This window comes from Pogoniulus pusillus, chromosome 36, assembly GCF_015220805.1.
Source record: "Pogoniulus pusillus isolate bPogPus1 chromosome 36, bPogPus1.pri, whole genome shotgun sequence".
In the NCBI taxonomy this organism is placed as follows: Eukaryota; Metazoa; Chordata; class Aves; order Piciformes; family Lybiidae; genus Pogoniulus; species Pogoniulus pusillus.
This window is the reverse complement of record NC_087299.1, coordinates 3,147,720-3,163,584: the sequence shown is the minus strand read 5'-3', so window position 1 is coordinate 3,163,584 and position 15,865 is coordinate 3,147,720. Positions and strand designations below refer to the sequence as shown.

Genomic DNA, 15,865 nt, shown 5'->3' with positions numbered 1-15,865 from the left:
GAGGGAAAGGGGAGTGTGTGTGGGGGGAGTTTGGGGCAGTAAAAGAAGCCCACTTGCATGCTTTGCTTTCCCCCCTTCTCCTCCTCCTCCTCCCTCTTCCCAAAGGGTGTCAGTTCTCAGCGGCAGGCGTGGAGGAGGTGTCGACCTGAGAGAGCGTCTCTGGAGCGTGTCCCTTCGCTGGGTGGTTTGGGGTTGGAGGAGGTGCAGGAGGAGTTTGGGGTTCCCAGAGGCCTGGGAGTCGCCAGGAGTTGAGTTGCTGCTCAGTCCCTCTTTGATGGGCTTCAAGTGGCCACAACCGTGACCGAGCGTCGTCCACCGCTCCTCTGCTGCCTCTTGCTACTCTTCCATGCTTGGTTTTCTTTCTCCTTCAAGGCAACTCCCTCTCTTCTGCAGCCCCCCTCTCTCTCTCCCATCCCATTCCACCCCCTGAGTTTGTCTCTTTTTTCAGCAGAGCCCAAACTGGGGCAACCAATAATCCAAAAACCCAAACAGAACCAACCCAAACCTGAACTGAACAAACCCAAACCCAAACAGAACCCAAACCTGAACAGAGCAAACCCAAACCCAAACAGAACAAGCCCAAACCCGAACTGAACAAACCCAAACATAACAAACCCAAACTCGAACTGAACAAACCCAAACCCAAACAGAACAAACCCAAACCCGAACTGAACAAACCCAAACCCGAACAGAACAAACCCAAACCCGAGCTGAACAAACCCAAACCTGAACAGAACAAACCCAAACCCGATCTGAACAAACCCAAACCCAAACAGAACAAACCCAAACCCGAACTGAACAAACCCAAACAGAACAAACCCAAACCCGAACTGAACAAACCCAAACAGAACCCAAACCCAAACCCAAACAGAACAAATCCAAACAGAACAAATCCAAACCTGAACAGAACAAACCCAAACCCAAACAGAACAAACCCAAACCTGGATAGAACAAACCCAAACCCAAACAGAACAAATCCAAACCTGAACTAAACAAACCCAAACAGAACAAATCCAAACTCGAACTGAACAAACCCAAACCCAAACAGAACAAACCCAGATCTGAAGAGAACCCAAACCCGAACTGAACAAGCCCAAACCCAGACAGAACAAATCCAAACCTGAACAGAACAAACCCAAACTTGAACAGAACAAACCCAAACCCGAACAGAACAAATCCAAACAGAACAAATCCAAACCTGAACAGAACAAACCCAAACCCAAACCTGGACAGAACAAACCCAAACAGAACAAATCCAAACCTGAACAGAACAAACCCAAACCCAAACAGAACAAACCCAAAATGGAAGAGAATCCAAACCTGAACTGAACAAACCCAAACCTGAACAGAACAAACCCAAACAGAACATATCCAAACCTGAACTAAACAAACCCAAACAGAACATATCCAAACCTGAACTAAACAAACCCAAACAGAACATATCCAAACCTGAACTAAACAAACCCAAACAGAACAAACCCAAACAGAACAAATCCAAACCCGAACTGAACAAACCCAAACCCAAACAGAAAAAACCCAAACCTGAACAGGACAAACCCAAACCTGAACAGAACCCACACCCAAACAGAACAAACCCAAACCAAACAAACCCAACCCCAAAAACCAAGCCATAAAATTCTCAGACTTTCCATCTAGGAACAAATCAAACCAAAACAAAACCCCAGAGGAACCTACCAAAAAAAACAAACCCCAAACCCCAACTAATACCCAAAAAAATCAACCCCAAAGGTTCTGGAATGTAGTTGGAAAACACAAAATGAGAAGAGGCAAATTCTCTACAGGTCCTCACCCTCCTTCCCCCCCCACTTCCCTCCCCCCAACCCTACCCCACCTCTTTTAAATGACTTTTAATGATTTTTTTTTTTAACTAGCACGGCACTCACTGTGGTTTTTAGTATAAAAGAACCTCCCTCCCCTCCCCCCCCCCACCCCAAAAAATGGCAACTTTCTATAACCATACAGCACATGACCAAATTTGTTTCCAACTAATGTACAAAGTGCGACCGCGAGGGGAAGGGCAGAGAAGAGCTCTGGGCGCTAGCGTGGGGCAAGTCTTGGATCCCCCCCTAAAGAACTTTATTTACAGCAGTGCCCGGCTGGTTGTGGACTTCTTGGTGAAGGTTAATTGGCAGAGAGGTTCCTCAGGTGCTCCCTCCCTCTTTTTTGTTTGCGTTTGTTCAGGGGGTTGGGTTTTTCTTTGGAGGCTTCTGGTCAGGGTTCTGCAGGATGCGCTGAGCTCGGCTTGAAGTCCTCCTCGCTGATGAGCTGGGGGGGTGAGCAGCAGATGGGTGCTGTCGAGGGGTGCTTGGGAGAGGTGGAGAGGAGGTAAATGGTGAGGAGGAGAGAGGTAGGGGTGGGGTGTGAACAGGAGGAGAGGGCAAGCAATTGTGGCAGATAGAGACTTTGCTTCCAGTGCTTGGGAGAGGTGGAGAGTACATAAATGGTGAGGAGGAGGAGGAGGAGAGAGCAAGCAAATGTGGCAGAAAGAGACTTTGCTTCTAGTGCTTGGGAGAGGTGGAGAGTACATAAATGGTGAGGAGGAGAGAGCAAGCAAATGTGGCAGAAAGAGACTTTGCTTCTAGTGCTTGGGAGAGGTGGAGAGTACATAAATGGTGAGGAGGAGGAGGAGGAGGAGGAGGAGGAGAGAGCAAGCAAATGTGGCAGAAAGAGACTTTGCTTCTAGTGCTTGGGAGAGGTGGAGAGTACATAAATGGTGAGGAGGAGGAGAGAGCAAGCAAATGTGGCAGAAAGAGACTTTGCTTCTAGTGCTTGGGAGAGGTGGAGAGTAGGTAAATGGTGAGGAGGAGGAGGAGGAGAGGGCAAGCAATTGTGGCAGGTAGAGACTTGCCTCCTAGTGCTTGGGAGAGGTGGAAAGTAGATAAATGGTGAGGAGAGAGGTGAAGGGTGTGTGTGAGCAGGAGGAGAGGGCAAGCAGTTGTGGCAGGTAGAGACTTTGCTTCCAGTGCTTGGGAGAGGTGGAAAGTAGATAAATGGTGAGGAGAGAGAGGTGAAGGGTGTGTGTGAGCAGGAGGAGAGGGCAAGCAATTGTTGTGGCAGAAAAAGACTGCTTCTAGTTTAGCAGGCAGCTATGAGTGCATTTGGCCAGAGGCTGGGGGATAAATGGGAAAGATATGGCCAGGTTGGACAGGACCTTGAGCAACCTGCTTTGGTAAGAGGTGTCCCTGTCTGTGGCAGGGAGTTGGGACTGGATGATCTTTAAGGTCTATGATCTTTAAGGTCTATGTGAGTCTATGAAGAAGGAGGACTGAGACTCTCTGGGGCAGATATGGGGCCAACTGTCACCTAACTTCACCTTCCAGTGCCAAGGAGGATGTAGATCTGAAGGTGCTGCCAGGTGGTTGTCAGAGTTTGGCCTCTTAGACGCTATCAAACGCAGCACAGAGGAAAATCAGGAGCTGTGAGGTCTCAGCATTTGGCTCAGAGTGATGCTGAGACACAGGAACAAGTTCAAATGGTTCTCCAGCCATGGATCCCTGCTCTGGTGTCTCTGGTGGAGACCCTCTTGCTCTCAGCCTTGATGCCCCAGCTCAGGTGTGGCTGAAGTTTACTTTTGTTGGGAATGGCATCTAAGCCAAGACTGGAATTCAAAAGGGATTTCCTCCCTGGATCATAACCCAACATCTTTTGTTGCTTTCCAAGATCTCAAACTGGTGAAGAGCCATTCAAGGTCATGTTTTGGCTCCTCAGTCACCTCAAAGAAGTTGGCACCTTTGGCCTCAGCTTTTCACCCAGCTGTAGCTGCTATATAATGCCCTGAGAAAGGGTGGGAAGAATGCCAGCTTCAAGTGCTTCAGAAGCTTTGGGATCCAAGGGAAGTCTTTTGCAACTGGAGGGAAGCTTTGTGTGTGCTACAGGTGGGCAAGCAGAGGCTGAACTGGCATCTCTGGAGCATAAATGACAACAACAGAGCCTGTGGATGCAGATGTCCCTGTCCATAGCAGGCACATTGGACATTAAAGGTCCCTTCCAACCCAAATTATCCTATGTTTCCATGCCACCCTGTACAGAAACATGAGTGAGAGAGGCCAGCCTGGTGCATTAAAATGCTTCTAGGAATGTGGAGCAGGCTGTGTCACAGCCATAAAGCAAAGCTTGATGAAAGCCACATGTGGCTCTGATCAGGTGCTGAGCAGCACAAGATGCTCAGCCCTGCTTTGGTCCAAACAGGTTCTTGTCCACTTAACTCAAGAGAAAGCAGCTTGGTGGCTGATGATAAATGATGCTGGGGCAGGGCAGGGGATAGTTCCCCAGGGAAAAAAAAATGTTGTTTCAGCTGCCAAAACAAGATCAGATTGTTTGAGAAGAACAGAAGAAGCAGCAGCAAGAGAAGAGTGCAGAAGAGAAGTGTCTCCTTTAATGCCTGAGGAACACATGTTAGACCAGAACTCATCTGACCATGTGGTCATCACCAGTGGAGGGGAGCAGGCATCAAATAGGAAGTGTATTATAAACCCTAACAGCCTGGAGATGACTCTAAGTGCTGCTTGTTGCCCTTGGACAGCTGCTGGCTGGCCCAGACCCTGTGCATTATGGTAGGCATCTCAGGGGCAACTTTCCTTGCCCTCTCTGGGTCAAGTTCAGTGTGTTCTTGAAGGGAGTCCTGTCAGCACAGGAAGATGAGGGGGGAGAAAGGTCTACAATATCAGACATCTGCTTAAGAATCATCAAAGATCATCACCACATGCAAAAGGGGAAGAGCTCATGTGGGTCCTGACTTAGCAACAGCTTCCTCTTGGTGGCTGCTATCATCTGAGCAGCATGATGAGCAGAATTGTGAGCTGCTGGCTGCTGCAGAGGGGTGGGGTGGAAAATCCAGAGATGATTTGCCTTAAAGACAGGGGCAGAGAGTGCCATGGTCTAGTTGATTGAATCATAGAATCAGTCAGGGTTGGAAGGGACCAGAAGGAGCAGCCAGTTCCAACCCCCCTGCCATGCCCAGGGACATCCTACCCTAGGTTAGGCTGGCCAAAGCCTCATCCAGCCTGGCCTTGAACAGCTCCAAGGATGGGGCCTCAACCACCTCCCTGAGCAACCCATTCCAGACTCTCACCACTCTCATGGTGAAGAACTTCCTCCTCATGTCCAGGCTGACTGGGTAGGGCTCGGTGACAGGTTGGACTGGATGAGCTTGGAGGTCTCTTCCAACCTGCTTGATTCTATGAAAGAGAGAGAGGCTTCACCACCAAAAGGAGAAGCAGAAGGAAGGGATTGAGAGACTGAGGTGTACATGAAATGAGAGCCAGGAGAGGGATGAAGAATGATGTGGGCAAGGTCAGTCTTTCGCTGCAGTACGAACAGCTGCAACGTTGCCACTGAGAGCACCTTTCCCTCCTAGCTGCTGTTAGAAAGACTCTTCAGGTCATCTCCCCTCTGACTCCACAGCCACATCCAAGCCTTAGTGAGAGGCAGCTGCGGGCAAACACCTCCACAACGAGCACCATTTCCCTTCAGGTGGCTTTTTAGGTGCAGAAGCCCCTGGCTTTGCACACCGAGCGCTCCAAGCAGGCAGCCGACCAACACCTCCGACTCTTCCCTCTGGTGTCTTTGCCCTCTTGGCCATCTTCTCTCCCGTGGGTCGAAGGAAAGGGCACAGACAGTCCTCACCCTTCTCAAGTGGACAGGCAAAAGCTGCAGGCATACCTGATGCCCATCCTCTGTGCGTGCAAGGCCAGCGTTGGCTTGCCAGCCCCCTGCTGCTCTCAGCTGCCACCGGGTGGCTTTTCGGTGCTCGTCAGCTCCAAATTGGTCCCTATGAGGACAAAGTAAATGCTGCTCACGCCTGTGCCCATCCTCTCCAGTCCTCTCCTGGTGCAGCAGTTTACATTTACACTTTCCAAAGGTCCCAGGCTGGATGGATTTAACATCCTGCCCCTGCTTAGCAGCAATCTGGCCAGCTTTGGGCCTGCTTTGGGAAGCCATCAGTGAGAAGAGAAGGGTAGAGTTGGGGTGGGGGAGGGTGGGGGAAATTTGCTGTCTCTTTAATATATATTTTTGTTCTTTTTTTTTTTTGTTGTTGTTGCTGTTTTTGTTCTTTTTTTTTTGTTTTGTTCTTTTTTATATTTTTTTTTGTCTTTTGTGGGTTTCTTTCATTGGGTTTTGTGGTTGGTTGGTTTGTTATTTTTGACACCAGTTCTGTTTTGGTCCATCGAAGTCTTCCGTGGTCCCGAAGAAATCATCGATCAGCTCTTTAAAACCATCAGCTTAGTTCCTTCCTTCCTATACAACATTCACCAAATTTACAGCAATGGAAAGGAAAAAAAGGGAAAAAAAAACCAAAATGAAGCATTTCTCTTTTTTTTTTTCCTTCTTCTTCTTTTTTTGTTTTCAAGGGAAAGGAAAAGCAAAATCAATTTGGCTTTGACTATGCCAACTACCTACATCGATGGAAAGTCCTTAAGAGTGGGCAAAATGCCATGGCCAGGAAGGTCAGAGGGAGGGCATGAACTCGGGGGTGGGGCATTAATAAATGCACCCAAGCCATCATCTCTGGCCACAGGAGGAGGCAGGTCACAGAGGGCAGCTTTGCCTCTGGAAAGAGCTGGACAGAGCCCCCCTGCTCTTTCCCCTCTCCTTCGCAGCTCGAGTCGGTGCGAGGCGGAAGGGAATTGGGAAGGAGTAGGGTGTGGGTGCAGGTAGATCCCTGGAAGGCTGGTGGTGCTTTCTCCAGTGATGCTGAGTTGCTGGAGCAGGTTGTTGGCACAGTTGAGACTCTTCAGTAAGCTTGGCCTGTCTCTACTGGTAGGAGGCCCAGGACAGCTGAATGTTCTCCCAGCTTCATCCTGCGCTGTGTGGACAGACTCACGTTCTTGGCCAGATAATCAACAGCGGCTGAAGAGGAGGAGAGAAGAGAGGAGAGTGAGAATACAGCCCAGGGTCAGCAGTTGGTGCAAATGAGGCTTTCAGCACCAAAGGCTGTGCAGCCACAGACCCCACACAATGATGTACAGAGAGGGCCCCAATGCCATGGATGCCATAGACACGAGGGGTCCTGTCTCCTAGCAACGACGATGGTCCTACCAGAAACACCTAAGTAGGTCTCCATCCACCTACTGACACGAGCTAAAATCCTCCCTCTGCCACAGAAAATGGTGTTTCCAGAGGAGCTGCCTGAAGGAAAGCCTCAGCAGAAAGCTGGTGGGATAAACCTTCCAGCCTCACCTCCTCGTATCCTCTTATGGTGCCAAAGCCAACCTGCTGTGCTCAGTGCTGCTGATGGAAATGATGGCAGAGATTTCAGTGGAAGCTCCCCAGGTCCAGGCTTAGCTGCTGGTAGAGAGCACAGCCCTGGTAGGGATGGGTTAGTGGTTGGACATGAGGAGTTTAAAGGTCTCCTCCTATCAAAATCATTCTGTGACTCTGCAGTTCTATGACTGAATGATTCTACGGCTCTAAGACCATGATTTGATGTTTCTATGACTCTGCCACTCTGTGTTTCTATGAATCCAGGGCTCTATGATTCTATGGATCTGTGTTCCTAGGACCCTAACTCTGATGAGTTTAAAGATCTCTTCCCATCAAAACCATTCTATAGTTCTGCAGTTCTATGACTGAATGATTCTATGGCTCCATGGCTATGAATTGATGTTTCTAGGACTCTGTGGCTCTGTGTCTATGTTTCTGTGACTCCAGGGCCCCATGATTCTATGACTCTATGTTTCTATGACTTACTCTATGCCTCTATGACTCTCTGACTTTGTTTCTACAACTCTATGATTCTGTGACTGTTTCTCTGACTCTGACTACAAGTCTCTGACTCTCTGCTTCCCTGACTTTCTGACTCTCTTTCTGTGACTACAACTCTGCCTGTTTCTCTGACTGTGACTCTCTGCCTCTGTGTTTCTCTGACTCCCTAACTGTTTATATGACTCTGACTCTGTGCATTTCTGACTCCTAGACTCTGTTTCTCTGACTCTGACTGTTTCTCAGACTCTTTGACTGTGCATCTCTGACTCTGTTTCTCTGACTCTCTATGACTCTCTGACTCTGTGCTTCTCTGACTCTGTCTCTCTGACTCCCTGACTGTTTCTCTGACTATGACTATGACTGTCTGACTCTGTGTTTCTCTGACTCTCTGACTCTGTGTTTCCCTGACTCCTGAACTCTATTTCTCTGACTCTGTGACTATGACTCTTGGACTGTTTCTCTGACTCTGTGCTTCTCTGACTCTGTTTCTCCAACTCCCTGACTCTGTTTCTCTGACTCCCTGACGCTATGACCCCCTGACTCTATTTCTCTGACTCTATGACTATGACTCTTGGACTGTTTCTCTGACTCTCTGACTCTGTGCTTCTCTGACTCTCTTTCTCTGACTGTTTCTCTAACTCCCTAACTCTGTTTCTCTGACTCTCTGACTATGACTCCCTGACTGTTTCTCTCTCTGACTCCCTGACTCTGTTTCTCTGACTCTATGACCCCCTGACTCTATTTCTCTAACTCTCTGACTCCATGCATGCTGACTCATATCTACAAGCTCTACTGCCTGCTTTCATCCACCCTTCCTAAGGGAAACCACTTTGCTTCTCTCCATCTGGGTAAGTAACACAGCCATAACTCCTGAGGTGATGGGAAAACCTCTACCCCAGCTTGCCTGACTGCCCTATGGTCTGAGGGGGAAGAGGCCTGGGGCAGGATGGTGACATTGCTCATTAGCTGAGCTTCAGTCAAAGTCTCTCCCTTTCGCTGGCTTTAATGGCTCAAATTAGATTAATAAGGAGCTGGCAGGAGATGTACAATCGGTGCCAATGAGTAAACAAATTTCAGCCATCAACGTCTTGTCAGCTGCCTGCCCCAGAGGAGGTCCCTTCCAGACTCAAACTCTTATTAGACTTGTCACATCTATTAGGATTCCTGTCACGCTTCTGCGTTCCATCACCAGCATCATTAACACAGCTCTGGCCTCTGGGAACCAGGAGGACCACATTAATCTGGCACCAGTGCTCCTCACCGGCTGGGACAGCACAGGCTGCGGTGCTGCAAGCCAGCAGGCTTGGCACTAGGGGAGTTATCTGGGGCTGAAGCAAGGCCTGATGAGGAGCATGGCTTTGCACAATCACAGAGTGGGACCTCTGAAGCTCAGCCAGTCCAACCCCCCAGCCAGAGCAGGAGCACCCAGAGCAGGTCACACAGGAGCACATCCAGGGGGGAGTTTGAATGTCTGCAGAGAGGGAGACTCCACAACCCCCCTGGGCAGCCTGTGCCAGGGCTCTGGCACCCTCACAGGGAAAAAAAATCCTCCTCATGTTTAAATGAAGCTTCCTATGGCTCAGCTTCCACCTTGTACTGTCCCTGGGCATCACCCAGCAGAGCCTGGCCCCAGCCTTCTGGCACTCAAATATTACCTATTTAAACCATTGCTGAGGTCACCTCTCAGTCTCCTCTCCAAAGAGCCATGGCCATGAAAGTATCAACCTATGACCACTACCATGGTCATTAAACCATGGCCCAAAGTGCCATGGCCATGAAAGCATCAACCTATGACCACCACCATGGTCATTAAACCATGGTCCAAAGTGCCATGGCCATAAAAGCATCAACCTATGACCACCACCATGGTCATTAAACCATAGCCCAAAGTGCCATGGCCATAAAAGCATCAACCTATGACCACCACCATGGTCATTAAACCATGGTCCAAAGTGCCATGGCCATAAAAGCATCAACCTATGACCACCACCATGGTCATTAAACCGTGGCTCAAAGTGCCATGGCCATAAAAGCATCAACCTATGACCACCACCATGGTCATTAAACCATGGCTCAAAGTGCCATGGCCATAAAAGCATCAACCTATGACCACCACCATGGTCATTAAACCATGACCCAAAGTGCCATGGACACAGGTTTCAGTAAATACAAACATCAACCTATGACCACCACCATGGTCATTAAACCATGGCTCAAAGTGCCATGGCCATAAAAGCATCAACCTATGACCACCACCATGGTCATTAAACCATGACCCAAAGTGCCATGGACACAGGTTTCAGTAAATACAAACATCAACCTATGACCACCACCATGGTCATTAAACCATGACCCAGAGTGCCAAGGCCACAGGTTTCTTGAACACCTTCATGAACAGAGACTCCACCACCTCCCTGAGCAGCCTGTTCCAATCCCTGACCACTCTTGCAGCCAAAGAAATCATCCTTAATCTTCAACCTAAACCTTCCCTGGTGCAATTTCAGGCTATTTCCTCTTGTTCTAACACCTGATAGTGGTGATGATCTTAAAAGACTTCTTTTTTCCCAGCTGAAATGACTCTATGATCCTATCTGATTTGACCTGACTCATTGGTCTTGTGGAGGTCACCTCAGACTGAGTGGCATTTCAGCATCAGAGAAGAAGGAGTGAAGAATCAGCAAGCAGGAGGAATTAGAAGGATCTGCTAAATACAGCATGAAGTGAGAAAGACAAGGAAAAATGTTGTTCTATCAAGGTCAGCTTGATGTAAGTGATTGCTCTAACAGGACTAATTACCAATGAAGACTGTTTCCTCGTGCAGAGATGATGATAAATGGAGCTCAATTATAAGAGAGATTCGCAGGGAAAGTGGAGTTGTGATGCCTGTGCAGAGCTGGAGATACAGACATAGAATCAGAGTCATAGAATCAGTCAGGGTTGGAGGAGATCACAAGGATCAGCCAGTTCCAACCCCTCTGCCATGCCCAGGGACACCCTACCCTAGATCAGCCTGGCCACAGCTTCATCCAGCCTGGCCTTAAACACTTTGACCAAGGATGTGGTTGAAGCCCTGTCCCTGGGGACCTTCAAGACCAGATTCAATGTGGCCTTGGGCAGGCTGATCTTGTTTGAGGTGTCCCTGCTCGCTGACTGCTGGGGGGGGGTTGGGCAAGATGACCTTTGAGGGTCCCTTCCAGCCCAATGCAATCTGTGATCCTAAGACAATGAGCAGAAAAACATTCCAGTTCCAAACTGCATCCTGCAGGCTCTACACTGGGCTTGGAAATTAAATGGGTGTCTGGTTGATTGGCCAGGGCTGGGTGCTAGATTAGACTGGATGAGCTTGGAGCTCTCTTCCAACCTGCTTGATTCTATGGTTCTATGATTCTGTGACTCTATGATTCTAAGGTGCTGTGGTTCTAGGATTCTATGGTTCTAGGATTCTATGATTCCAGGATTCTATGGATCTAGGATTCTATGGTTCCAGGATTCTATGGTTCTATGAGTCTATGGATCTAGGATTCTATGGATCTAGGATTCTATGGATCTAGGATTCTATGGTTCTATGAGTCTGTGGCTCTAGGATTCTATGGATCTAGGATTCTATGGTTCTATGAGTCTATGGTTCTAGGATTCTATGATTCCAGGATTCTATGGATCTAGGATTCTATGGTTCCAGGATTCTATGGATCTATGAGTCTGTGGCTCTATGATTCTATGGATCTAGGATTCTATGGATCTAGGATTCTATGGTTCTATGAGTCTGTGGCTCTAGGATTCTATGGATCTAGGATTCTATGGTTCCAGGATTCTATGGATCTAGGATTCTATGGATCTAGGATTCTATGGTTCTATGAGTCTGTGGCTCTAGGATTCTATGGATCTAGTATTCTATGGTTCTAGGATTCTATGGATCTAGGATTCTATGGATCTAGTATTCTATGGTTCTAGGATTCTGTGGATCTAGGATTCTATGGTTCTAGGATTCTGTGGATCTAGGATTCTATGGATCTAGGATTCTATGATTCTAGGATTCTATGGTTCTATGATTCTAAGTTTCTATGGTTCTAGGATTCTAAGTTTCTATGGTTCTAGGATTCTAAGTGTCTATGGTTCTAAGATTCTATGGTTCTAGGACTCTATGGTTCTATGATTCTGTGGTTCTATGATTCTGTGATTCTAAGGTTCTAGGATTCTGTGGTTCTATGATTCTGTGGTTCTAAGGTTCTAGGATTCTGTGGTTCTATGATTCTGTGGTTCTAAGATTCTGTGGTTCTATGATTCTGTGGTTCTAAGATTCTGTGGTTCTAGGATTCTATGGTTCTAGGATTCTATGGTTCTAGGATTCTAAGATTCTATGATTCTGTTATTCTGTGATTCTATGCTTCTATGCTTCTATGATTTTCTCATTCCATGGCTCTATGATTCTAGGACTCTAGGACTCTATGGCACAGTCTCAAGCTGTGCCAGGGCAGGTTCAGGCTGGATGTTAGGAAGAAATTCTTCACGGAAGGAGTGATAGCCCTGTGGAATGGGCTGCCCAGGGAAGTGGTGGAGTCACCACCCCTGGTGGTGTTTACAAGGAGGCTGGATGAGGCACTTAGTGCCAGGGGTTAGTTAATTAGATGTTAGATGCTAGGTTGGACTTGATGATCCTAGAGGTCCTTCCCAACCTCCTTAATTCTATATCTCGAAGATGAGGATGCTGTGAGACAGAAACCAAGAAAGGGAAGGGGGTGGCAAACAAAACATCAATAGGAGCTGTGTGAGTTTTCCAGCAGCCCAAGTGACAAAAATTCCTGCAGCAAACCAAGACAAACCTTTCTTTCTCTCCCCTTCTCCTCCTCTGGGCTCCCTCTCTCCCACCAAACAGAGCTTGTCCTCCTGCTCTCCCCTTTTTACACACCGGGGTGTGACTAACGTCTTGCCCAAGGGAATCTTTATTGGAAATACATGGTATTGGAATTTGTTTAAGATTTTTATCAATAGCACGTGTGTCCAGCCTCACATCCAGAAGCGAGGGGAAGGTCAAAGGGTCACAGATCAAACCCCCCGAAAAACAAAAGAAGGAGGGGTGAGGGGAGGGGGGAAGCTGCTATTGATCCCGTCTGCCGCCACAGCCGGTTCTCATTTAGCTGGAGAAGTTAAAGACATTAAAGGGCTGGGAGGGAAAGGGGGAATGAAAAAAAAAAAGCCCCAGCCAAATGGAAGGAAAGGTCACTGAGGACAAGCTATGGGCAAGCAGGAGCGCCCAGGGAGGAAGAGGATGCACCTTTAACCCCGCGCGGATCGCTCGCTCACACCAGCGCAGTGGTGATTAGTTTAACACCAGCAGGTGAGCCCTCTGCCAGCCTCGCTGCTGGGCTGGTGACCCAACCACTCTGGAGGAGAAACAGATCACAGTATCACAGTATCATCGGGGTTGGAAGAGACCTCACAGATCATCAAGTCCAACCCTTCACCACAGAGCTCAAGGCCAGACCATGGCACCAAGTGCCACGTCCAGTCCTGCCTTGAACAGCTCCAGGGACGGCGACTCCACCACCTCCCCGGGCAGCCCATTCCAGTGTCCAATGACTCTCTCAGGGAAGAACTTTCTCCTCACCTCCAGCCTAAATCTCCCCTGGCACAGCCTGAGGCTGTGTCCTCTCGTTCTGGTGCTGGCCACCTGAGAGAAGAGAGCAACCTCCTCCTGGCCACAACCTCCCCTCAGGTAGTTGTAGACAGCAATAAGGTCTGCCCTGAGCCTCCTCTTCTCCAGGCTAACCAATCCCAGCTCCCTCAGCCTCTCCTCGTAGGGCTGTGCTCAAGGCCTCTCCCCAGCCTCGTTGCCCTTCTCTGGACACGCTCAAGCATCTCAATGTCCCTCCTAAACTGGGGGGCCCAGAACTGAACACAGTACTCAAGGTGTGGTCTAACCAGTGCAGAGTCCAGGGGCAGAATGACCTCCCAGGGTCCCTCTGCTCTTCAGGAATGAGCTTTTGGGTTCACAGAAAGGCTTAGGGAAGGGTGGTTGGAAAGCTGCCCAGCTGAAAGGGACCTGGGGGGTTGTAATCGATAAGTGAGCAGTGTGCCCAGGTGGCAAAGAAAGCCAGTGGCATCCTGGCTGGCATTAGAAATGCTGTGGCCAGCAGGATCAAGGAGGTGATTGTCTCTCTGAATCTGCTCTGGTAAGGCCACACCTTGAGGACTGTGTTCAGTTTTGGGCACTTCATTGCAAGAGAGATGTGGAGGTGCTGGAGCCAGTGCAGAGGAGGGCAAAGTTAGGAGGTTCTTGGCAGAGAGAGTGATTGGCATTGGAATGGGCTGCCCAGGGAGGTGGTGGAGTCTGTGTGGCTGGAGGTGTTGCAGCCAAGGCTGGCTGGGGCACTGAGTGCCATGGTCTGGTTGGTTGGGCAGGGCTGGGTGCTAGGTTGTGCTGGGTGAGCTTGGAGCTCTCTTCCAACCTGCTTGATTCTGTGTTTCTAAGGAAGCTGGGGAAGGGCCTGGAGAATAAATTTTGTGTTGTTTTGGGCACCTTGTTACAAGAGGGGTGTGGAGGTGCTGGAGCCAGAGCAGAGGAGAGCAAAGAAGCTGGGGAAAGGCCTAGGAAATAAATCTGACAAGGAGCAACTGAAGGAGCTGGGGATGGGTAGTGTGAAACAGAGGAGGCTGAGTGGAGCCTTCATGGCTGTCTACAGCTACCTGACAGGAGGTTGTGGAGAGCTTGGTGCTGGGCTCTTCTCACAGGTAATTAGTGACAGAACAAGAGGGAATGACCTCAAGCTGCAACTGGGTAGGGTTAGACTGGGTGTTAGGAAACATTTTTTCCCAGCAAGAGTGATCAGGGACTGGAATGAGCTGCCCAGGGAGGTGGTGGAGTCATTTGGATGTGGTGTTTGGGGGATATGGTTTAGGCTGCACCTTGTAGAGTAGGGTTCTGGGTTGGACTTGGTGACCCTGAGGAGCTTTTCCAACCTGAGTGACTCTGTGAATCATTGGAAAAGGCCTTCAAGATCACTGAGTCCCAACCATAACCCAACTGCCATGATTGCTAAGCTGTATCCTGAAGCACCACATCTACACACCTCTTCAACACCTCCAGGGATGGTGACTCCAACACCTTCCTGGGCAGCCTGCTCCAATGCCTGACCACTTTTTCAGCATCACAATTGCAGGCTCACAGAACCACAGCCCTGTTGACAGGCACTGGCTCAATGGTTTTAGTCATCACAGAATGCATTAGGCTGGAAGGGACCTCTAAAGGTTGTCTAATTCAACCCATCAACATCTCTGAGCTTGGACCCAGCTCAAGGCTGGGGAGCTGAGGAGGAAGCCACTCCTAGAGTTCTCCTCTTCATCCTAAGGGGAAGCACTGCAATCCCAGCTTTCCTTTGGCTGAGCAGGGTCAGCATCTTGTGGGGCTTTTGGAGAAGCAGGAATTGGAGAGGAGGAAGGAGAGAGGTCTGGAAGATGTCTTTTTCTAACAGAAATGTTTTACCCAAACTTATTCCAGTTGAGACTTTTGAACTGGCCTGCAAGGGTGTGTGGAGCAACCTCCATCTGTCTGGGGAGCAGATTCCCTTTGCCTCTCCAGGTGGACAGATTTCCATGGGAATCTCAACACCATTTCCATAGCTTCTTACAATCTCTTTCTCTCTTGGGGGGAGGACTTGGGGGTGCTGGTGGATGAGAAGCTCAGTATGAGTTGTTAGTGTCCTCTTGCAGCCCAGAGAGCCAACCAGAGCCTGGGCTGCAGCAAGAGCAGTGTGGGTAGAGGGCAAGGGAAGCAATCCTGCCCCTCTGCTCTGCACTGCTGAGATCCCACCTGGAGTACTGCATCCAGTTCTGGAGCCCCTGGGACAAGAGGGATGTGGAGGTGCTGGAAACTGTCCAGAGAAGGGTCATGAGGATGAGCAGTTGGAGAGGAAAAGGCTCTGAGGTGACCTTATTGTGGCCTGCCAGGATCTGAAGGGGGCTACAAAGAAGCTGGGGAGGGACTTTGTAGGATGTCAGGTAGGACTGGGGGGAAGGGAACAAAGCTGGAAATGGGGAGGCTCAGACTGGCTGTTAGGAAGAAGTTCTTCAGCATGAGGGTGGTGAGAGCCTGGAATGGGTTGCCCAGGGAGGTGGTGGAAGCCTCATCCCTGGAAATGTTCCA

General features: G+C 49.2%; 1 protein-coding gene across 5 annotated transcripts in view; it reads right to left on the bottom strand.

Moving 5' to 3' along the window:
• Window positions 1–6,321: 6,321 nt before the first annotated feature.
• PAX7 (paired box 7) overlaps window positions 6,322–15,865 on the bottom strand; it is a 201,194-nt gene continuing 191,650 nt past the window's right edge. For all 5 annotated transcript variants that reach the window (XM_064171983.1, XM_064171987.1, XM_064171986.1 and 2 more), the window contains one exon: window positions 6,322–6,870. In XM_064171983.1, the coding sequence (XP_064028053.1) occupies window positions 6,755–6,870 (116 nt within the window). In that variant the 3' untranslated portion in view covers window positions 6,322–6,754. The remainder of the gene's footprint in view (window positions 6,871–15,865) is intronic.